General features: G+C 42.0%; 1 protein-coding gene across 2 annotated transcripts in view; it reads right to left on the reverse strand.

Annotated features, from left to right (window-relative positions):
- Window positions 1-440: 440 nt before the first annotated feature.
- The window catches only part of LOC125766107 (unconventional myosin-Ia), a 34,638-nt gene continuing 15,401 nt past the window's right edge, over window positions 441-19,677 (reverse strand). For both annotated transcript variants that reach the window (XM_049431748.1, XM_049431747.1), the window contains exons 3-12: window positions 14,250-14,635; window positions 13,864-14,038; window positions 11,640-11,941; window positions 6,392-6,563; window positions 5,967-6,139; window positions 5,224-5,586; window positions 4,569-4,804; window positions 4,306-4,469; window positions 2,394-3,790; window positions 441-2,310 (exon numbers count right to left, since the gene is read on the reverse strand). In XM_049431748.1, coding sequence (XP_049287705.1) covers window positions 1,972-2,310; window positions 2,394-3,790; window positions 4,306-4,469; window positions 4,569-4,804; window positions 5,224-5,586; window positions 5,967-6,139; window positions 6,392-6,563; window positions 11,640-11,941; window positions 13,864-14,038; window positions 14,250-14,635 — 3,707 coding nt within the window. In that variant the 3' untranslated portion in view covers window positions 441-1,971. The remainder of the gene's footprint in view (window positions 2,311-2,393; window positions 3,791-4,305; window positions 4,470-4,568; window positions 4,805-5,223; window positions 5,587-5,966; window positions 6,140-6,391; window positions 6,564-11,639; window positions 11,942-13,863; window positions 14,039-14,249; window positions 14,636-19,677) is intronic.

The following is a 19,677-nucleotide window of genomic DNA, read 5'->3' on the forward strand; positions in this document are numbered from 1 at the left end:
AATTTCATGCGTCGTATAGTTTTCATTATTGATAAACACGTTTTAAATTAATAAAGAATTAATAATCCGTTCAACTATCTCTTGTATAAGTGGAAACCTTAAACTTGAAATATTAGTGGCAATATGATCCACGTGGTTTTCAAGGGAACCTCAATACAATGCAATACATTCCATTTCTAATGAGCGTTTGATGTCACATTGTAAAGCTTTTTCACTATTAACTAATTAATATATAATCTGCTTTAATATATATTTTATTTTGCTATTAGAACGAGTAAATTCAATAACAGAGTAGCAGTTAATTCATTTATTAATTAATTAATTGTTCAGTAATATATTTGTGATATTTTAAAAATAACAAAAGGTATCATTCTCACCAACATCTCAATTATGTGACATAAATCATATTGTAAGGAATAAAGAAAAGCAATACACACATGTACATTATACAAAGATTTCATTGTATTTGACTTTCATCATTGGTGAAAGATAAGCCGTAATAACACTACCTGTCCGTGGTCGAAAATCTCTGCCTTAAAACTACTAGAAAATGGCGCTGACGGTACAATACGACGTTGATTAAGTTTGACAACTCTCGTATCCTATTTCTCTTACCTACACAAACACACACACATACTTAAGCTAGTAAAGTCACTGGTAATTTGATTGGTTTGTGATAGCGTAGAATCGACGGCTGAATTATAAATGTGTTTTGTGATTTTGTTCTACTTGTGTGATTTACCGATGGCCAGAAGCGAAAAAAAAGCAGACGAAATGTTGAAAGCACAGCGAAACACAATAATTGTATTATTTAATTTGCTTTCAATTTTTCGTGCTGTCCTATGCTTCATCTTAAGCTGATACAAACAACTTTGGATTGAAAATTGCTTCCACATCTTGCCATTTTATCAACAAAACCAAAATGACAAATAGATTTACACAGCAGAAGAGCCAACAAAAGCAGTAGCAACATAACAAGTTCTCCCTGGACAACTTTGATGGAGGGCCACCATTTTTGTGTCGGCTTGGCAAAGGAAAACAACACCAACAATAAAGATAAGACGCTTTAATCTCAGACGATTACGGGGTTTTTCGCTTATAGATGCGATCGAAAAGTGTAGCTTGTTAGCTTTTCACTGGTAAGGAAACTTAAACATCTTTCTTATTTTCTTGTACACCTTCAAACTGTCTTGCCATTTGGCGCAATTCAGCTTAAATGTCTAATGCTACCACACAAATTGATAAACAGAACAAATCATAAGCTAAATAATCTTTCATTCCAATCGAAGCTAAACATAACACATGTTTACTCATTGTTGATAAACTTAATCTAATGCAATACTTGCAAAACATGCAAAGTTGGCACTTATGGAAGTCTCGAAGATAGTAGGTATAGCTGTTTCTTACAACTTATCGTTATGTTAACGCTTCAAGTGTTAAGGAAATTAATGGACAAATTCAACGAGCAGTGGTAATGTTCATTTCTTGCTGGAACATATTCAACTCCGAATAAAGAAATGAGCAACATTTCTACTCTAGAACCTTACAATAGTAAACTTCATATCGTAGGCAACTTTCGCTGATAGTACTGTACTGTATAGTGCATGCTTTAGTTCAACTTCTAGCATTGCTAGTCCTGTTTTATTCCATGAAAGAAAACCATATTCTTCTAGCAAACGGTGCTGAAAAGATACGCGTTAAATAGTTAACACTAAGCTTATCGTTAGAACTACAATTACTCAACCTTATTGCTGTGCACTTAACAAACTATATTCCGTGCCTGAATACACTACGGTACTAGAGGGTGTATGTGTGTGTAAAGACAGCTTACTTTCAATGTTTCCCTGTTACCCTAAAGTCTTATGAAATTTAACAAAAATGCAGTCATTTATCCTGTGTCGAGAATCATCTCGAAAGTTCGTTTTTCCTGGTGTTTGTATATCTTTTGCGGACCTCGTATCCGGTCAGTGATCAAATATTTACTGCAGTGGCCGTCGGCGGTGGAGGTACGGCTGCACCGGAAGGAACATTACCAGCACCGGCTGGTACGGGACCAATTGTCTTCACCAGCTCCATATATTGGAAGGGCACATGCAGACTAATGCCGTTGTGTTCCACGATTAGATGACCTCGTCGATGGGATGCTCCAGTCACGGTGACCGCTTCACCTTTGCGTAGCTGCTCACCCAGTCCGACCGCAGCCGGATCTTCGGGAAAGTTCATCTTCATGATGCGTGTCTGTGGGTAGCCGAGCTTTGAATTTCCCGTCACAGTGTACGAACGGGACGGTGGAACTGGTGGTGGTCGTTCCTATTTTATGAAGTACCAGAAAATGTATTAATTATGAGCCCGATCGAGTTTCTACAAACGTATTGTATTGTATTGCAACTTACCAAATCCAACCCAAAGAGCGTGCAGGTTTGTGCGATGATCTTCGAATCGCACTTTTCATTTGGATCCGGTGGTGGCGTACCGGCGATTGGTTGCGGTCGCGGTCTCGTAGCCGTGCCCGTGTTGTTCGCGTTTGCATGCGAAACATTTCCCGTTCGAGCACCTGAAGACAAAACCAGTGTGACCATTGCTGTCGTTCTGTTGGGACGTCTATCATGGGCAGAACTGTACTTACCGGAAGCTTTGTTGATCGATAGAAGTGCCCCACCCATTAGCTGGATATCATGGGTACGTCTTATCGTACCGAGCCGTTTGCGCAGGTTCCATCCACGCCACGTGGCCTGAATCAATGTGGCGCTTTTCATGCGCACCTCCGTACGCAATCGTTCCAGATGCTGACGGATGCCTTCGCTCAAGAAGATATGGCGTTTACCGGGGGCCCACGACAGTGTAACAGAGCCGTCCAACTCGGGCGGATTTTCAAGCGCAAAGTCCAGAATCACCTTGCAATCCTCCAGAGCTTTCTCTTCACAGCGTCGAAGCAGTCGGAACGGTGCCAACATACGGTAGCGTGCGGTAAACTGTTTGAAGCGCATTCGGTGCGGAAAGCCACTCGCCATCAGGTTGACCGTTTCCAGTACCTGCAGTGCACGGATCTGACGAACGACTGCGCCTCGGTCAAACATGCCGCCTTTCTCGGCCGTGTTGCTACGAATACAGCGCACAAAATGTGGCCTCGCGTGAACCAACGTTCGAAGCAGGTTATCTAACCGCGTATGGAAGTCTTGCGTCAGTGTGGAAACTGGTTCGTCTCCGTTTAGAAGATCCGTGTGGGAGGTGGGTGCAATGCGGAAGCTGAGACCTCGCGGACCATTTTCCTGCGCGTACAACGCTTTCAGCTCGGTTCCGAATAGATGCGTGGCGAAGCCAAAGTTACACGTGTGTTTGTAGAACACGGATACCAGATCGTCCGGCACCACGTCCCGGTTGGTGTCGAGAAAGTCGGTCGTGTCATATTCAACGCGTCCCGCAAAGTGTCGAATAGCAAACAATCGGGGATCGTACGGCTCAAGGGCACGCTGTTCCAGCCGAGCCGAGTTGCGATGCTGCACCTTGATCTTGGCGACATAACTTTCCGCCGTGCCACGCACCGAACACTCTGCATCCAGCATACTCAGCAGACCGGTACGCAACGATGAGATGAGATCGATGCATGGAACGTTGTCCACGTAGTCTACCTCCGTGTCGCAGATGATGCCCTCCTCGCGGCACGATTCAACGGAACTCTTAAAGATGTGTGTGTTGTAGAAGTGCTGCATGGTTTCCGCACAAAGGTTAATGCAAAGGTGTTCAAGCTGGGCTGGTCGGGGCTCCTCGAAACCAAACATATCCAATATTCCTGTTTGAAAGACGATAAGGTTTAAAAATGAAGAAAGCACTTCTTGGTTAGTTTGATTTACCGGGTTAAATATCCATACTTTTACTACTCTAGTTATTTCTTAAAATCACATTTCAGTATATTACATTTAAAAAAATATTTTTAATCGTATACTTTTTGTTCGGTTTTAATGTTTTTTATTTACAAAAGACCTAGTCATACAAGCATGCTTGTAAAAATTGGCTGCGGTCTTGTAGTTTTGGCTGCGGTCGTTCTCTTCTTTTTGAATTCGCTCAAAATCACACTAGAGGGCGCTAGCATGGAAATGGCTATTTTTAGATATGATGAGAGGCGAGCAGCTCACATCTCATCATTTTCTCTCGGGATGAACGAAGAGTAAACTTTTTTCTCTCAATCTCGGGTACTTGGTTTTTGATTAAGTTGAGTGAATATTTCAAATGTTTCTTGTTCTGGCACAATTTGGTACAAAATTGTGTTTGTTTTGTTTCGTCAATTATAATCATTACTTTACATACCGATAAATCCATCTGTTGCATGTCGAACTGCATTGTTCAGGGCGGCCATAGACTTCGAACCCGCGTTTCCGCCAATCGTGGATGCATGTTGGCTTGCTACTTCTGCTTGATTGTGCACTGACTCGTTGCTATCGGAGCTAAGTGTACCAAGTGTTGAGCCAAGCCTGTTAATAGTTGCAATGCAAAACAGAATAACATTTTTTGGAAATTTAATTTGATAAACTGTGTTAGAACTGAAATAGGTTGCGTAACGCTACACATACCGTTTCAAGCTGTTTGCTCTACGAACAATCGTCGCTACCGTCCTGCAGTAGAGTGCCTTTGCTAAGCAATCCCGTGTCATGTTCGACATGTTGGCATCGCAAACTGATTTGATAAGCTGTCCGCGGGCATTATGTGTACGAGTCGTTAGACCCCGAAACAGTTGAGCGGGTGGAACACCCAACAAATTAGCAACGGCATTCAGTTCTGTTTCTCCAACAACTTCCACTTCGAGACCCTACAAAAAAGAAAATGTAATGTAAGGTTTCAAAAACGACTCAAAACAGAGAGGGGGTATTTTTGTGCAGTCAAGGAAGACAAAATTTGTACAATACAAAAGTAGGAAAAAAACTCGCTATTTTTCAGACGCAAATGTTTGTTATCATATATGAACGAACACAACTGAGTGAACGTACGTTTAATCAATCGTAAATTACCCAATATATGTTATATGTAAAATCATCACTTACAAATAGCGGAGTGGGTTTCGTGAGAGAGCGTTACTCCTTTGTTCGCGATGGAAGAAATGAGTTTTGAACATCTATCCAACCCCGTGTAACATGAGTACGCTGCCATCAGGCCAAACATGCACAACCCAACTTACGATGCTGTCTACTGAGTTTGTTTGCTTTTGAGTGCCCGATTCGCTCAACATACCTGTCCATCGATGAACTGCACATTGCCTAGAAGCAAAACGGCTGCTAGGACGCGTACAACATCCAGAAATGGAATGCCGAGAATGCCAAGACAGGCTTTCCATGCTTGGAAGCGTGCCGCGTCCTCCTGCTCATCCTGCCGAATATCGCCGTGCTGAAGATAGCGTAAGTTTGCCGGCGAGTATCCTTCCAAGTTGAGCCGGGCACATTCGTCGGCATTTAACCCTGCTAGCATTTGGTAGAAGATGTGGTAATTTTTCTCATTCGGCAACGGTCGGATGACACGCGTTTGATCAAGAAAGTAGCAATGAATCTTGGTGCGATACAGTGCCCCATCTGTCACTTGTACTTCAATAAATTGTCCCTAAAGACGGAAGATAGGAAATGTAAAATACATTAAATTGAATGTAATAAAAAACGTTTGATAATGTTTCCAGGAATCTTATCAATTGAAAGTGTTTATATTGAATCAATCTTTTTGGGAGGGTGTCTGAAAAATTTCTAAAAGCAACTGTTCGATAAATTCTTAAATTGGAAAACAATTTTCAATACTTTTTTTAATTTTTGCTTAAAAATTTAAATTATTTAATTGCTAATTAAGAAATAAACGCTTTTTGATACAAACGAAATCTCACATACATAATAAATATAAACTATTCAATAAAAAAACTCTTGATGTATTAATTTTCCTTCCAGAAACAATTATCATTGCTCAATTCAATTTCACAAGAAAAAATAACTTACGATTCTGCTTGATTCTGAGTTGGTGGTAGTTTTGGCCGATCCAAGCGAACGCAGCACAGTGAAGGCTGCGGCCAGATGTTTGAACGCGTCGGTCTCCGGTCCTCCGCCAGCCACCGCGAACAGCTGTCTTAGCAGCAGCATCGAACAGTGTGTCTTTCCCGAACCGGAAGTACCTTTAACGGTGAGATAGTTAATATAGCAGATTAAACCCCGATTGGATGATGTGCATTAGGGGGCCCATAGCTGGTGCTAATGAGGCCCGTGAGCTTTTGACATGTTGATGCGAGAGAAAGTCACACCATATGCTATCATGATGTGGGCTATGTGTCTGTGTATGTTTGATTTTTTTCGGGCAGGAAATTGTAATGGAATTTGGGTTTTAACCCGTGGCCTAGAAGCTATGCTGGAGCCACATCGTCACTTACCAGAAAGAATAATCGCCTGCGGGTAACCCGTTTCCGCCTGCTGTCGAACGGCTTCTTGAACGATTTTTCTTAGCTGAGGGGCAAGAGGGACAGAGCGGGTGGAAGACAGTGTCAGTGGATTGCCAACATCGTGGTAAGGATTGACGGACAGCAGTATCGGGCCGACGTTGGTCTAGATGGAAAAGAACATCAAGTATGGGCAACGTTAGATAAAATGTGACAACTGAATATAATTTTTAACACAAATATAGGAAACATTTAGGCTTTGTATTTTTGTTAGACATCATTTTTCTTCAACAAGAAAGATTTTTTTTCCATCCAAGAAACTTTTCTACCAATAGTTTATTCCACTATACACTCCGGACATAGATTTATTTGTGTAACTAAATACCAGTTGGTGTGAGTGCGTGCTACAACCAGAGTTTGTTTGCACGTGCAAATATATGCTGCCCCTTCATTGACGGTAGCTAATGATATAAAAAAGTCGGCCTATCTTATCTGTCTACGTTTTCAAGTTTCTATGTCCCTAGCCCGACTAGAAGTGAGAGGAACGTTATGCAATCCTCGGTACTTGCAGACCCTTGTAAGAGGTCTTGCTCTCATACTGGTTTATGATATATTTTTTCATACGCTTTTTTTCTCATACCACCTCCGTGAAGGTTAGTCAGTCAAGCATAATTTGACGTGCAAGAAAATTGCACGTGTCCAGATTTTGCTCCGTGTTTACAGCAGAATGGTAGTGAGGAACCTTCATGTGCTTAGGTTTAACTAATTCGATATAGGTAGTTGCGATTTGTGCATCTCAAACAGACATTAAGTATCAAATTCCATTAATACTGTAAATTAATACTTCTTCTTCTTGGCTTAACGACCTTACAGGTCACGCCGGCCATTTCTGGCTTACTAGACTTATTTTACCACGTAGCCGAATAGTCAGTCCTTGCTACGGGGGGACGGTCCGGATGGGATTTGAACCCGGTCCGGCCGTGTGGACTGGCGCCGTTTATCACATGCACCACCGAGCCGCCCCTAAATTAAATTAATACTCTAAGTAAGATAAATCAACTTCAAAACCAATATCAAAAAGTGCATGTGCAAATAAAACAAACATATTTACAACCTTATGAGAAATAATGTGTCATCTTTCCATTCTGTGCAAATAAATATAATAAGTAAATGTTAGAAACATGAATCTGAAATAATTACTCATTTAGGCAAATCAAATGTATACTTTCTTCAATTCGCTTTTGTGTAAAAAACTGCCTACCATTTACAGCTGCATTTGTGTATCCACATATGCATATGTCAAGCATCAAAAAGTGACTTTTTAAAAGATTTTTTTATACTTGAGAATGATAGCCTTTCGTCACATTTTTATTATAACTGTCATAATATTGTTTCTAGTTGGTGAAATACTATGAATACATTCATCGTTTTTTTTGCAAGTATTTTCAACAATTAAGGGCTTACAATTTAAGTAAACATGTTACATTTCCCAACAAGTTCAACTGGGGTGGGTTTTGTTTACAATTTCTGACTTGATTTTATTGCAATTTCCCACAACATATATAAGAGGGTAGAGATCGGTTCAGATAAAATTTGACACTAGTCCTGCCTTGTGCAGATCTGGTCTGCTACCTATTAACCACCAAACCACCGAAGATTGTTTGGTTTTATTTTAATCCTTGAATTCATTCGTTATATTGTGGTCATGGTTTGTTGTTAATTGCTCTATTAATTTCTATATTGTCACGGAGCGCATTTCTTAACGTTTGAAATATCTCAAACAAAGGAAAAGAAGCTTTTTAAAAGTAAAATATTTCAACGTTATCGAAACCAAAGGATAAATGGTCATATAAAAGCAATCACAGAATCGGGATTAATCAATCGAGGCCAAACGTCACAAATGCCGTTGTACGAAGATCGATTGTGATTTATGTACAGCAGAGCTACAAGTCGATGGTAGAAAGTTGATGCTGAAGGCGACGGCATGTGACTCAAGTAGGTCGACAACCAAAAGGGTGATTACATAGGTTATCGGTACCCTTCGCAAGTCTCATCCATGAGGAATCGGACGTTGAGATGGCTAAGAATGTCTCCAAAGAAAAAAAAAGGGTTTTCATGTCAAGCGATTGGAAAATGCAACGTGTTGAGCGGGACACAGAGCGGGATTCGAGACACACGCACACGGTGGCTAATATTCACCATTCACGGAGGTCGCCGACATTAGCATGGGCGGCTTTGCAAGCTAATCGTGCGGTTAATCGAATCGAATGAACGCGAATTTACAAGAACAGCAAAACGACAACAGCCACAGCAAGAAAAAAAAGAACACTCAAAGCTTCCAGAAAATCGATTTCTGCAAACCGCTCGATCGCGTATGCGCATCTGTGTGTCCGAAGTGAAACGCGCAAAACCACTTAAACGATGATTCCCACCTTCGTATGATTATTTTTAATCTTCATTTCATACGCTCCTTTCCCCATCTGCCAGGCATCGGTTCCCGTTCCCGTTAATGATGCGTAAGCGGTGCCTGCTTCGTTGCGTTTAATTGGAATGAAGCAGAACTTCTTCCTTTGCTTTTGCTCCCTTGGCCCGGCCATTCTTCGATGCGATCAATGGGCCGAGTTGTGTCGGTGGTGGATACGACCACTCAAAATGGCAACCGGCCAAAGCTCCAACTCTTCGTTGTATCGTTGTTGGATTTGTGCTTGTGTGTGAGCAATGGGAAGTTGTTTCGTACAGCACCGTTAGAGCACAAAAGCACATACCCTTTATTCCTTCTCGTTGAGCGAAATTATCACGCACAACCCAAAGGTAGGACACAAACACACATACACACACAGATACGCACTAAAACTAAAATGCAAACGCAAAGTGCGAAAGCAAAACAACATGCATAGCTTAGCGCTTTTTATGATTACTTATGGTTCGGATTTACCCAACCGGATAGCCATCGAGCGGAAGAAGAAGGCCGTCGGTCAGAAGCGCTCGTGTGGTTGCTGCTACCCTTTTAGCAAACGAAGTGAATATAAAAATGGAATGCAACAAAACAAACTCAAGAAGATCGCGCGCATCGCGGGACAGGAAAACACGAACACTAAACGACTGCCCAGAGACCACACCAGCGCCTAGTGACCGGTTCCGACCGGCCCCGGACGGAAATGCCACGGATCGTTGGAATAGCTTCTCGCGTGACGCTGGGTGTTGATTGTTTTATTTTCATGTTTTTATTTTTTATTTTTTACCTTGCCACATTCGTAAGCCTTTTGACCCGCGAATCTATGTAATGGGGTGGATCGAAAATTTATGGAATTATTTCGTTCATCTAGCCTAATTGGTGTATCGTTAAGATTTTAACAAGAATTTAATAGATGCAGAAACTATGTTCAACGCGAATGCTTACTCGAATTGCTGTGTGTTTTGCTTAACTTAAACAGGTGCACGTATTTAAACGTATTCGGAGAAAGGCTGTTTTCAAACAGATTTTCAATTTCATGCAGTCTAGCTTATTACGATGTATGTGCCATATGTGTGTTGATTTAAATCTTCGTTGTAAACAATTCAATTGCTTCCTTTTTGTTAAACCCTTCACTTTCCAATGTCCCCAATTTGGTCAACGTTTGATTCACTTTTCATTTTCCTTCGGCATGATCAAAGCGTCGTCCATCATCGATGTGCGAATGTGGCGTGAAAGACTCACTTTCTTTACTCGATCTCTCGTTCTCTGTTTCTTCCTACTGAAACTAATCTCAATTGTCAGCAAAATGAATGATTGCAATTTCTTCCCTCTCTCCGTGATACACACATACACACACATGTGGTCCGAAAATCGATCGAACCATCCATCAAACAAGTTAGACCACGATCGACGGCGGCATCATTGTTCGATACTGAAGCCACAATCACGATCAGCGTTGGGTTTTTTTTTTAAAGATTGGTTACTGGCAACAAAATTACCGTGAACCAGTTGGCGGAAGTCTTGCGAAAATTTCCCGAACATTTTCATTGTTTCCATCCACAAAAACCTAAGCACATGAATTTCACTTCAGCCCCTAAAATGTATGGTTGTTGATGGATGCCGTGAGAAAACGGACAGGAAAATGTAAACAATTTCCAGCTAAACGATCCTCACAATCAAGGAAAATGTCCGAAAGTGGACGTCAACATGGGCGAAAGAAAAATCACCATACGACGACCATCATAGTCACGAAATGGAAACGGCACCTTGGGTGAAGAAAAATGGCAACCTAGATTTGGGGTGAACCCATTGAAGCGGACCATCGGTAATACTGTTCATTAAAACTAATTCTTTAATCAAGCCCAACCCATCTGATCAGCGTGAGGAAAGCGGAGGGAAACGTGAAACAAACGTTGTAGCAGACGATGTAAAAAGTGAATTTTGTGAGCTCAATTTACATTTTCACATTCATTTTTTGGTTTCTTCCATCGATGTTGCCCCGAAGCAATCAGCTTTGGAGGATGAATTTCGACACATTTCGAGTTTTTCTGAAGGAAAAGTCAATTTTTCTTCCACACGCGTGCGCAACTACACAGCAGCACTGATCACGAAGGCACACACTGCTGACCCTGACATGTATTCGCGATCATTGTTTAATGTTTGATTGTTTAATTGTTTTCCACCAGTCTGCATACGATGAACAGTGAAAGGAAAATGGAAAATAAAAGTAAACCCAAAGCATGGTCCAAACGGGCGAGAAACGCTTCAGAAAAGCGGGTCAGTTGATTCGGTTAAGCTTACTACTTAGAGTTTATTTTCACTATTTTGGTTTCTTTGGGTCGTAAACTCTTTACCCGTTGTGCGTGTTTTAATGAATGTTGTGTTTATTTCTCTGTTTTTAATTACTGTTAAACCTCAGAATGATTGGGCGAAAGTGGACCAGCGAAGGTGGGTTCAATTCGACGTGTGGGTAGATATATGCTACACGCGGAGTTTGTGTTTGTTCAAGTTAACCTTACAGAATGTATATCACATGATGGACAACCATTTTAAACCTGTGCTAAATTTAACACCAGAATCTGATTACACTAGTTCCCACAAAAGCAAGCGCAACCCTTAGTCCATGATTGATGGATACCAGGTTTTGATCAACGATCAACAAACAATAACACTAAACTATCCGTTTTCACAGCCTTCATCCGACCAGCCTTTGCCGTTCCCATTCCTTTTGTATGAAATGTATGACAGTTTGATAGATTTTCATACGATATTTTCTAAGATACTTACGAAATATTTCCCATCGTTGAAACGATTGTGCAACGTACGCATGACGGCATCCTCGGTAAGCGGTCCAGGTAGATGGATCAGATCGTCCATCTCGTTAGTACCAGTGCTCTCCTGCCGGTCTCGGAAATGGGTTGTGGTTGGCCCAGTACCGGCCAGCAGTGTTCCGGATCCACCTCCGCTAGGCGAGACGATTGTACCAAGTCCACCGCTACCAGCATGTCCGCCCACGTTGTACTGAACCGAGTTGCCACCGAAGCCCATCGCTGTACGCCTCGGAAGCGTACCACCGCATGGTATCGTATCTGATAATAGACAAGGAAAAATTAGTGACCGTTCAAACAGAAGTAATAGTAGTGGTAGAAAGTGACCATTGCTAGCCGGCTCTGATTACAATGTTTGTTTGAAGCTCATAATTTACATCAAAATTACATCAATTCCCGATAGGTTCGATGTCCTACTGCGTTAAACTAATTATTCCACATTAAACTGTTGATTAAAATCGATTCATAACTAACTAAAGGAGTCAGACAAATTCGTACAATCTACTCGGGGATTGAATCGACACCGCAAGACTAGTTCTCCGCATCCTCACCTGGAGGGCTTAACGGTGTCAAGTAATGCTGCACCATTTCTCACTTTAATAGCTTACGCATATACTTATCCTGACTGGACATGTTAGTCTACTGGTTAGAAAGAGGCGAACTTAGTCGTAGCCATGATAATGGCTGTAACTTTCGCCTACTAGCTCTACAGCCTCACAGCTGGATGGCTCATAAATTTCCAAATATTCAAATGACCCTTCAACGGAATAGTTAGCATCAGTGATTAAGGCTGCACAGCGACAGGTTTCAGTACCGCTGTTGAGATTTTTCAACTGTAATATATCCGACCATACTAGCAAGTGTTCCTAATCTCTCTGTGATATTGATGAAATCGTTCGTTCCATCAGGACAGAATTCTGAAGAGCCAATTTTACACGTACCGTTCCTTCATGTGGTTGGATGATATTGCTAAGGCATGTATTGTATTATACAATATACTTGTTTTGGATTTGTTTATTATTGTTTAAATGGCAACCTCTCTTCGCTTCGTTCTGATTTATGCTTCTCGAATAAAACAAATTATATGCGCTATAATTTAAACAACATGTTCACCGACATGCAATGCGGCATGCGCGGTATTACTTATTATTAATACCGGTCATCTCCAAGCGTGCAAAAGTCAAAAATAAAAGTCTCGCATTCTTTCTCCGTTCCCGCTGGGACGTGAACGAAAGTAAAATGAACTATAATCATGGCCGTTTCGCTGAGGACGTGAAGCATAGGGCCCCGTACACGAAGAACAAGCCACATCGGCTCCCCAGGTACCAGCATTATGCAACGATGAGTCGCGGTCGCATCAGTCACTGCCATCGTTTTACTACGATGGGCTCGCGCAAGAAGCAGAACGTACCCGAACGATTTGCACGGACACGAACAAATTACTATGCCGCTCAGGTTGGACGGCTGATGGATGATCGCGTACGCGGCCTGCAAGCGAATTCAAGTCACAGAATGTGAAGCTCGGATGTAATATGTTCAGGGTCATTCGGAGATTTGTTGATGAAGATTTCTGTTCTATCGCTCTGTACCCAGATGTTGAAGGATAACCAGGTTGTTGGAGTTATTGGACGTATAGGGATACAAAAAAGCATGTAAAGCTTGGAAAGTAAAAAGTCACCACTTTTTGCAGTTTACCAAGCGATTTCATTGAGAAGCGAATAAATTTGCTTACATCCTTATAAAGGTTTTTGAGATAAAAAAGGTGCAATACACGCTATGTTCAGATGATCTATGTGTACGATCTTTAAAGAAAATACAAATAAACAGTCATTAGAGCTGACTGAAAATAACAACAACAAGCAAATGACTAAATCATCCAATTTCCTTCAAAGTCCAAAGAAATAATAAACTTTTGTAGTCTCCTCCTCCTTATTCTACATTACAACCTGCGGATATTCTGACATTTTATTACTGGGTTTCCATTTACTTTAAATTCCTCTTAGTTACGGGATAACAGTTCCGGGATAATCCGGGATGCCGGATGGGATTTGGTACTGCTGGTGTCGTGTAAAAAGATCTGCGCCACTACATCTAAGCTTCCAAGTCATCCCGGGTTTCTTACATCATCTAAATTCCCATGAGTTGAGCGCAATGCCTCTAAATAACACCTCTCTGTTACTCACCTCCATGAAGCATTGTGCCGCTGCTGACATTATGATGTGGCAAAGGGTACGGAATTGAGGTATTTCTTGGTGAAACGATTGGCAAGACGTTGACATTAGGTTGCGAGGCGTTCAGATTGTTTCCCACCTGGTTCGCAGGTATGCACTGGGTTGCACTCGTCACTAGCATGTGGTTCTGTCGGATACGTGGATACGAAAAGTAGACCATATGGGAGTATAAGTTTAAAGCCATGAAATGAACGTTTAAGCCAGCCACATGCAATATCCCGAAAGACCCAAATATAACGATAAATCAATCGATAGAGAATCAATTTTCAGCCGCAGTTCGTTCACTCGGCTCAGTATTCAAATGTGGTCCGTGGGGTTGTTTCATGCTTTTGACTTACCTTAGCATTATTGGTAGCGCTGTTGGTGGAGTTGCTGTTGTTGGTGCTATTGGGACACCCGGTGGCAAGATGTGGTAGCACATTGATCCCGTTGGCTCCGACCGTGGTCGTTATGAGACCGTTGTTACTGGACGTGTTGTTCGCGTGTGCCGCCAGACCGGCCGTACCATGCGTTCCAACATTGTGATTCGAACCGGTGTTGTTAGTATTTGGTGCCGATGTTGGTGATACTACTGTTCCACCGCCGACCGAGACACCGCCTCCATTGGGTCCGGTTCCTGTGGGCTGACCGCCGGTGTGCAGTCGGTTCCTCAGCGTAACTAACTCTGAGCTGAGGCTCTTCAGTCTTTGCTGCAGGTGGACGGCTTCGTTCGATGAAGATGCATCTGGAAATGGAGCAAACGGTCGTTTGAGGTTTCTGTGGGTATTTTATTAAAAACAAATATATCTCTATAAAATATCAAAAATGATACGTTATTCATTCACTGTTGTATCAGCAAGTTCTTAGCGGATGTCAAAAGTCCATCCTGAATGGTACGGAAAAATCAACTTGTTACGATCAAATTACAATACTCCAGATAATGTGGAAAGGAAATAAATAACGCTTATTGCGTTGGTTTGTTCAAGCGGCGGAATATCAATACCCTTTACAGTGGCTACGGGGTACGTTTGCGTGTGCTTGAATTTTCCATGGCATGCTGTACTCGTCCAATGTCTGTGCCCGTCAATCGCTCACGCACATACTGAGGCATAATGACACCCTGGACAGACAGAATACCCCTTCACTGATCCAGATACACGCAACGTATCGGAACATGCTATCCAACACAAACCTTGCCGTTCCCTGCCACGCGATTTCATTCACTTCCTTGCGCGTACATGCGCTCAGATAATTGCGCGCCAGTTCTTCAGCTTCCAGGGTTTTCCATCCCATTTCCCTGTACCGCTCGTATTGCATGTATCATCATGCAGGGTGAATGGAGCGAATGAGCCAAACGAGAATGGGCAGTACTGTGCTTCTTAAGACATGGCGTCAGCTGCGCTGGAACGACGAGCAATCGATAGGATTGATCTTAATCTTATTATATCATTAAAATTCTCCAATCACACCACTTGGATTCACGTCGAGGTGAGTTTGAAAAGATACGTGGCTCACATGGATTGTTTGTCGGAATGCCGGACTTGCGAAGTGTTCCCGAGCTCAATCGTGGTGGGACTCAGAATGTAGGATACGGCAGCACGGGAACGCATACACATTCACCCCAATTTAGACATCCATCCGTCCACCGAGGCAAGCAGTTCGTGCGTACCACTTTTCACACCGGCTTTGGTGATGTGGTGTGACATATTTTTAACCTTGTAAGCTTTGCGCTACCTACGATGCAATGCATTCGTTTGACTTCTGCAGGCGACCAATTTGCGGAAATCGCCGAATCGTGATCGGCCGGGTTGAACTGCAAACCTCCACCGGGGGAACCCATCTTTTCCATGCCTAGCGATTCCCGTTATGATAATCACAGCTACAGAGAGCAGCGACCGAACGCTCCTTCAGGGCGGGTACGAGCTTCCCGAAAACCGTAACGCAACGCGGAACAACCCCCCAAAGGCCATCATTTCGTAAATAAGCATTACGAAATAATTGACTTCGGATTGCTGCTTACGGGAGCGATCCGGTGCCTGGCATGGTTTGATTGCACCGTTTGCCCGGTAGGGTTTGTAACTTCTTTTAGTTTTTGCAACGCAACACACGCATGGATATTCGAAACGTTTTTGAGGCGAAAGTTGCGCTAAATCTGCGTTGCTTTGGATTGCGTACGTGGCCCCATTTCACACCCATGGTTCGGTCGCGGTAAAGATAACAACCGACACCCGTTCAAGAGATAGCTTGGGGTTCTCTTGTATGTATTTTTTTTGTAACCCGCAGGACGTCTCGGGTTCACTTGTCTGCATGCAGTCGGTATTTCGCACTGCAATTCAAGCGACGCGAATTTTATGCATTTCTGTTTATTACATCCAAGTCGCACCGTTTGCCATCGTTCACGTGTTCGTGATAGTTTTTCATTAACGGTTTTATTATAAACATAAAGCGTAATGATATGTTTTATGCTGCCTCATTTAGCGGACATCTTGCGAACAAACGAAGTGCCGACAATAAAGCAACCCAGCAAAAAGGTGCACAAAGCGCAACAAATACCGCTGCCAGACACAGAAGATGAAGGTGATGCTATGTGTATGCAGGTAATGTATGAGATTTTCCTCCTCAAAATGAGCTGTTAACGCCGGGATCGTGGATGAGAAGGGTCAAAGCACAAGCGATCTTTCATCGGTAACGCTGTAGGTGGGCAGAAGAAATTGCTCAGGATCGCTCATTTTCTTAACACATCCTACAAATAAACAAATCGGAATTTTAACTCTTCCGACATATGCTCTCCAACGCTTTTTTCAAGAAAGTCCAATGTTTTTATTACGTCCAATTAGTACATCGTTAATTAAGCAATTCGGAAAATAATAAGAGTGGAAATTTATTTTTTGCACAGAGTTACTAAAAATCATCTGCTGGTGGAATCTATTAAACATCAAATGTAATTACGCCAAGCATCACAAAAAAACAATTCTAATAATAAAAAATATTTCATTTAATACAAATTTAAACATAAAAATAAGCTTACCGTGCCACAACATAAGACAACGAAGGAATTCTCTTTAGGATGCTTTTTTTCTCTTATGGTATACTCAAGATACCATATGCAGTACCTCAATAAAAAGAAGAGAAAGGAAAACTGTGTGCTATAATGGCCGTTAATAAAATTTACATCTCCATCGAAGCACGTTCCACGCCGCTAATGATAACCGGAGATTTCAACGACTCGACCAACACTTTCCTCAGTTTCCAACGTTTTCCTAGCTGACGTCCAACTATCTCGCATCGGAAACGTGCGCGAAACATCATGCGTTTCTTTAGCTTTGACTAAGGAATTAAACAGCGAAGTTGATGCGCATCTTAGGAAGGCTTTTGTCACGGCCACTTTCTAACCGTCCATCCAATAACAACAAACCATAGATGCGACAGTGAGTGCGGACATATTGTACGTAGGTCACACGCTATGAAGGGCTCGCTAAGAAGTGGGACATCCGTCCGGTAGAAAACACGCGACGGCAGAGAAGACCCATTAGCCAGAGCAACCAACGCCAAGTTCAACGACCAGCTCATGCCCGATATGGATGATGGTTGGTTCCTTTCGTTGTTTTACCGGGCGGGCCATCATCGCATCATCGCACACAGCTGTTAGCGATCCGAGCGAATCTTCGCGCCTTACTCGAAACAGCTTGGAAGGAGGAAGAGGTCGTACTGCGAATAAACATACAACGTAACACGAATAACCGAAAAGAAGACTTTATGGAGGTTATGAGTTTTTTCTCCATCGACCATCCAACGACCATCTTGAAATTTGTTCTGCGATGCGATGCGTTGTTGTGAGACGGCGATCAGAGAAGAGATTTTAGAGCTGATCATCTATTCGATCCACCAAGTGTGCGCATAGAGGGAAGCGTTAACATTCAAGAGATAGAGAAGTATTGAGCACATTCCTTAACTAGATGTTATGTATTGCATTAGCAGAAAGTACTAGGAATTATATCTGACCGTGTAAATCGATGATATGGGTCTACACACAAAACACGCTGAGCGATCTTACCGATATCCTACTACCTCGTGAACAAATGAAAGAGTAAAAAGTACAAGCTTGTCTTGTAATATAGTTAAATAATATAGCAGATAGGTAAAATAATGATGATAATGATGATAATGATAACATATAATTAGTGTAGAGTTGGACTAATGTAGAACTTTATTAAATATGTTGTGATTTGACCAGAAATCCTAGTTTGTTTATTAAACGAAACTATGGATACAAATCTATATGGGAAGATCTTGAGAAGTTTTGGGAATACTTTGACTGAAAAATCTTTACCATTCATTTTATATATTCACATAGTTCCAATAATGTATAGTAAACAAACGCTTACGACCAGGGATAAGTACAGTCAATTGAATGCAAAGCTCGGTCAAGTACTGAGCAAATCGCTCGTAGCATAATTTCTACTCTCTCCATCAATGCCACCAGCGTCAAAGTCATTCGTGTGTAACTGGTGTGCCCAGTAACAGTAGCGGTAGCTATATTTAGTTGCTTATTGCACTTTGCAGTCCATTAGAGTAGGTGGTTTTATTTGTACTTTTTTTGTTTCTCCTACTGTCTACTTAAGATTCTTTCAATCTAGCGCTAAATACTGCCACCGTTAACGAAACGATAGGCTGTTTGTTTGGGTTACCGGCACACAAACAAGCAAGCGGTACAGTAAGTACATTTTCGAACGGAACATTTTGTTTCGTTAGATCATTCGAAAAGTATCCAGTCGAAGAAAGAATAGGAAGGTACCAAATGTGCGCTTAACACCTTAATGGGGTTCACAAGTTTCGTTGAATATATTGTAGCGTGTTTAAAGTAGACACTAGAGTAACATCGTATATATTATAAGCATGGACCGCTGCGAAAGTTTATATAAGAGTACCTTAAGAAGTCTTACCAAAGATAATCTCTAGAGTCCCCCGACTCCACAGTTCTGTTCAATCCAAACTAGCAAGAGAGAATGGTGTCTTCTCGAGTTCAACACATGGTGAGGAGTTTGTAAAACCCCAGAAAAAACAACAATCATTTACCGACGAAAAAAGTTCTTTCATTAATGGTAATCATTAGAGCGCTAATAGTCCATCGCTAAGAGTTGAACCTGTAGTCTCACTCCATCGCAGTAACTGGAAACGTGCGCTGATAATTTAAACCGTCGAGTGGTCAAACTGGCTGACCAGCTAGGCTAACATAACCTTCCATAGATCGAGTTCCGAAGAAAGTAGGCAAGCAAGGTGACGCTGGACTAGGGCTAAAGGGCTCAGATAATAGTTTCTATCTTCTGTCGAAATCCAGTTACGACGCTAAATATTTTCGATACTGGCGAGTCTACTTCTGCTGTTTTGCCATCTCCTTTCTTCTTGCTGGAAAGATTCCTGCGTAATGGATATAATCATGAGAGAACAGAAAAGTTTTGAGCAATGTTTGGTTTTGCTATTCATGATCAAAGTATCTAGAAAATCTCCACGATCCTCTAGCAAGCATTCCTTCCAGTTTTGAGACTCCGGCCTAAACCGAATGCGATATGATCGTCAACTCTAGTGAATGAAAGATGTAGAGAAAACTTGAGCTTCATTGCAGATCGTCGCACAGCACACAGGTTTTACCGACAGATAGCCTGTTCGGGGAGTCCACTCCCTTCTTCACTGATCCTGTCGATTTGTAGCTTGTTTTTGTATATGCTCTACACACTAACGTGTTGCATCTTTGGATGAAACGATCCTCCTGTGCTCAGGTGGCGTCCC

Source organism: Anopheles funestus, chromosome 2RL (assembly GCF_943734845.2).
Source record: "Anopheles funestus chromosome 2RL, idAnoFuneDA-416_04, whole genome shotgun sequence".
Lineage (NCBI taxonomy): Eukaryota > Metazoa > Arthropoda > Insecta > Diptera > Culicidae > Anopheles > Anopheles funestus.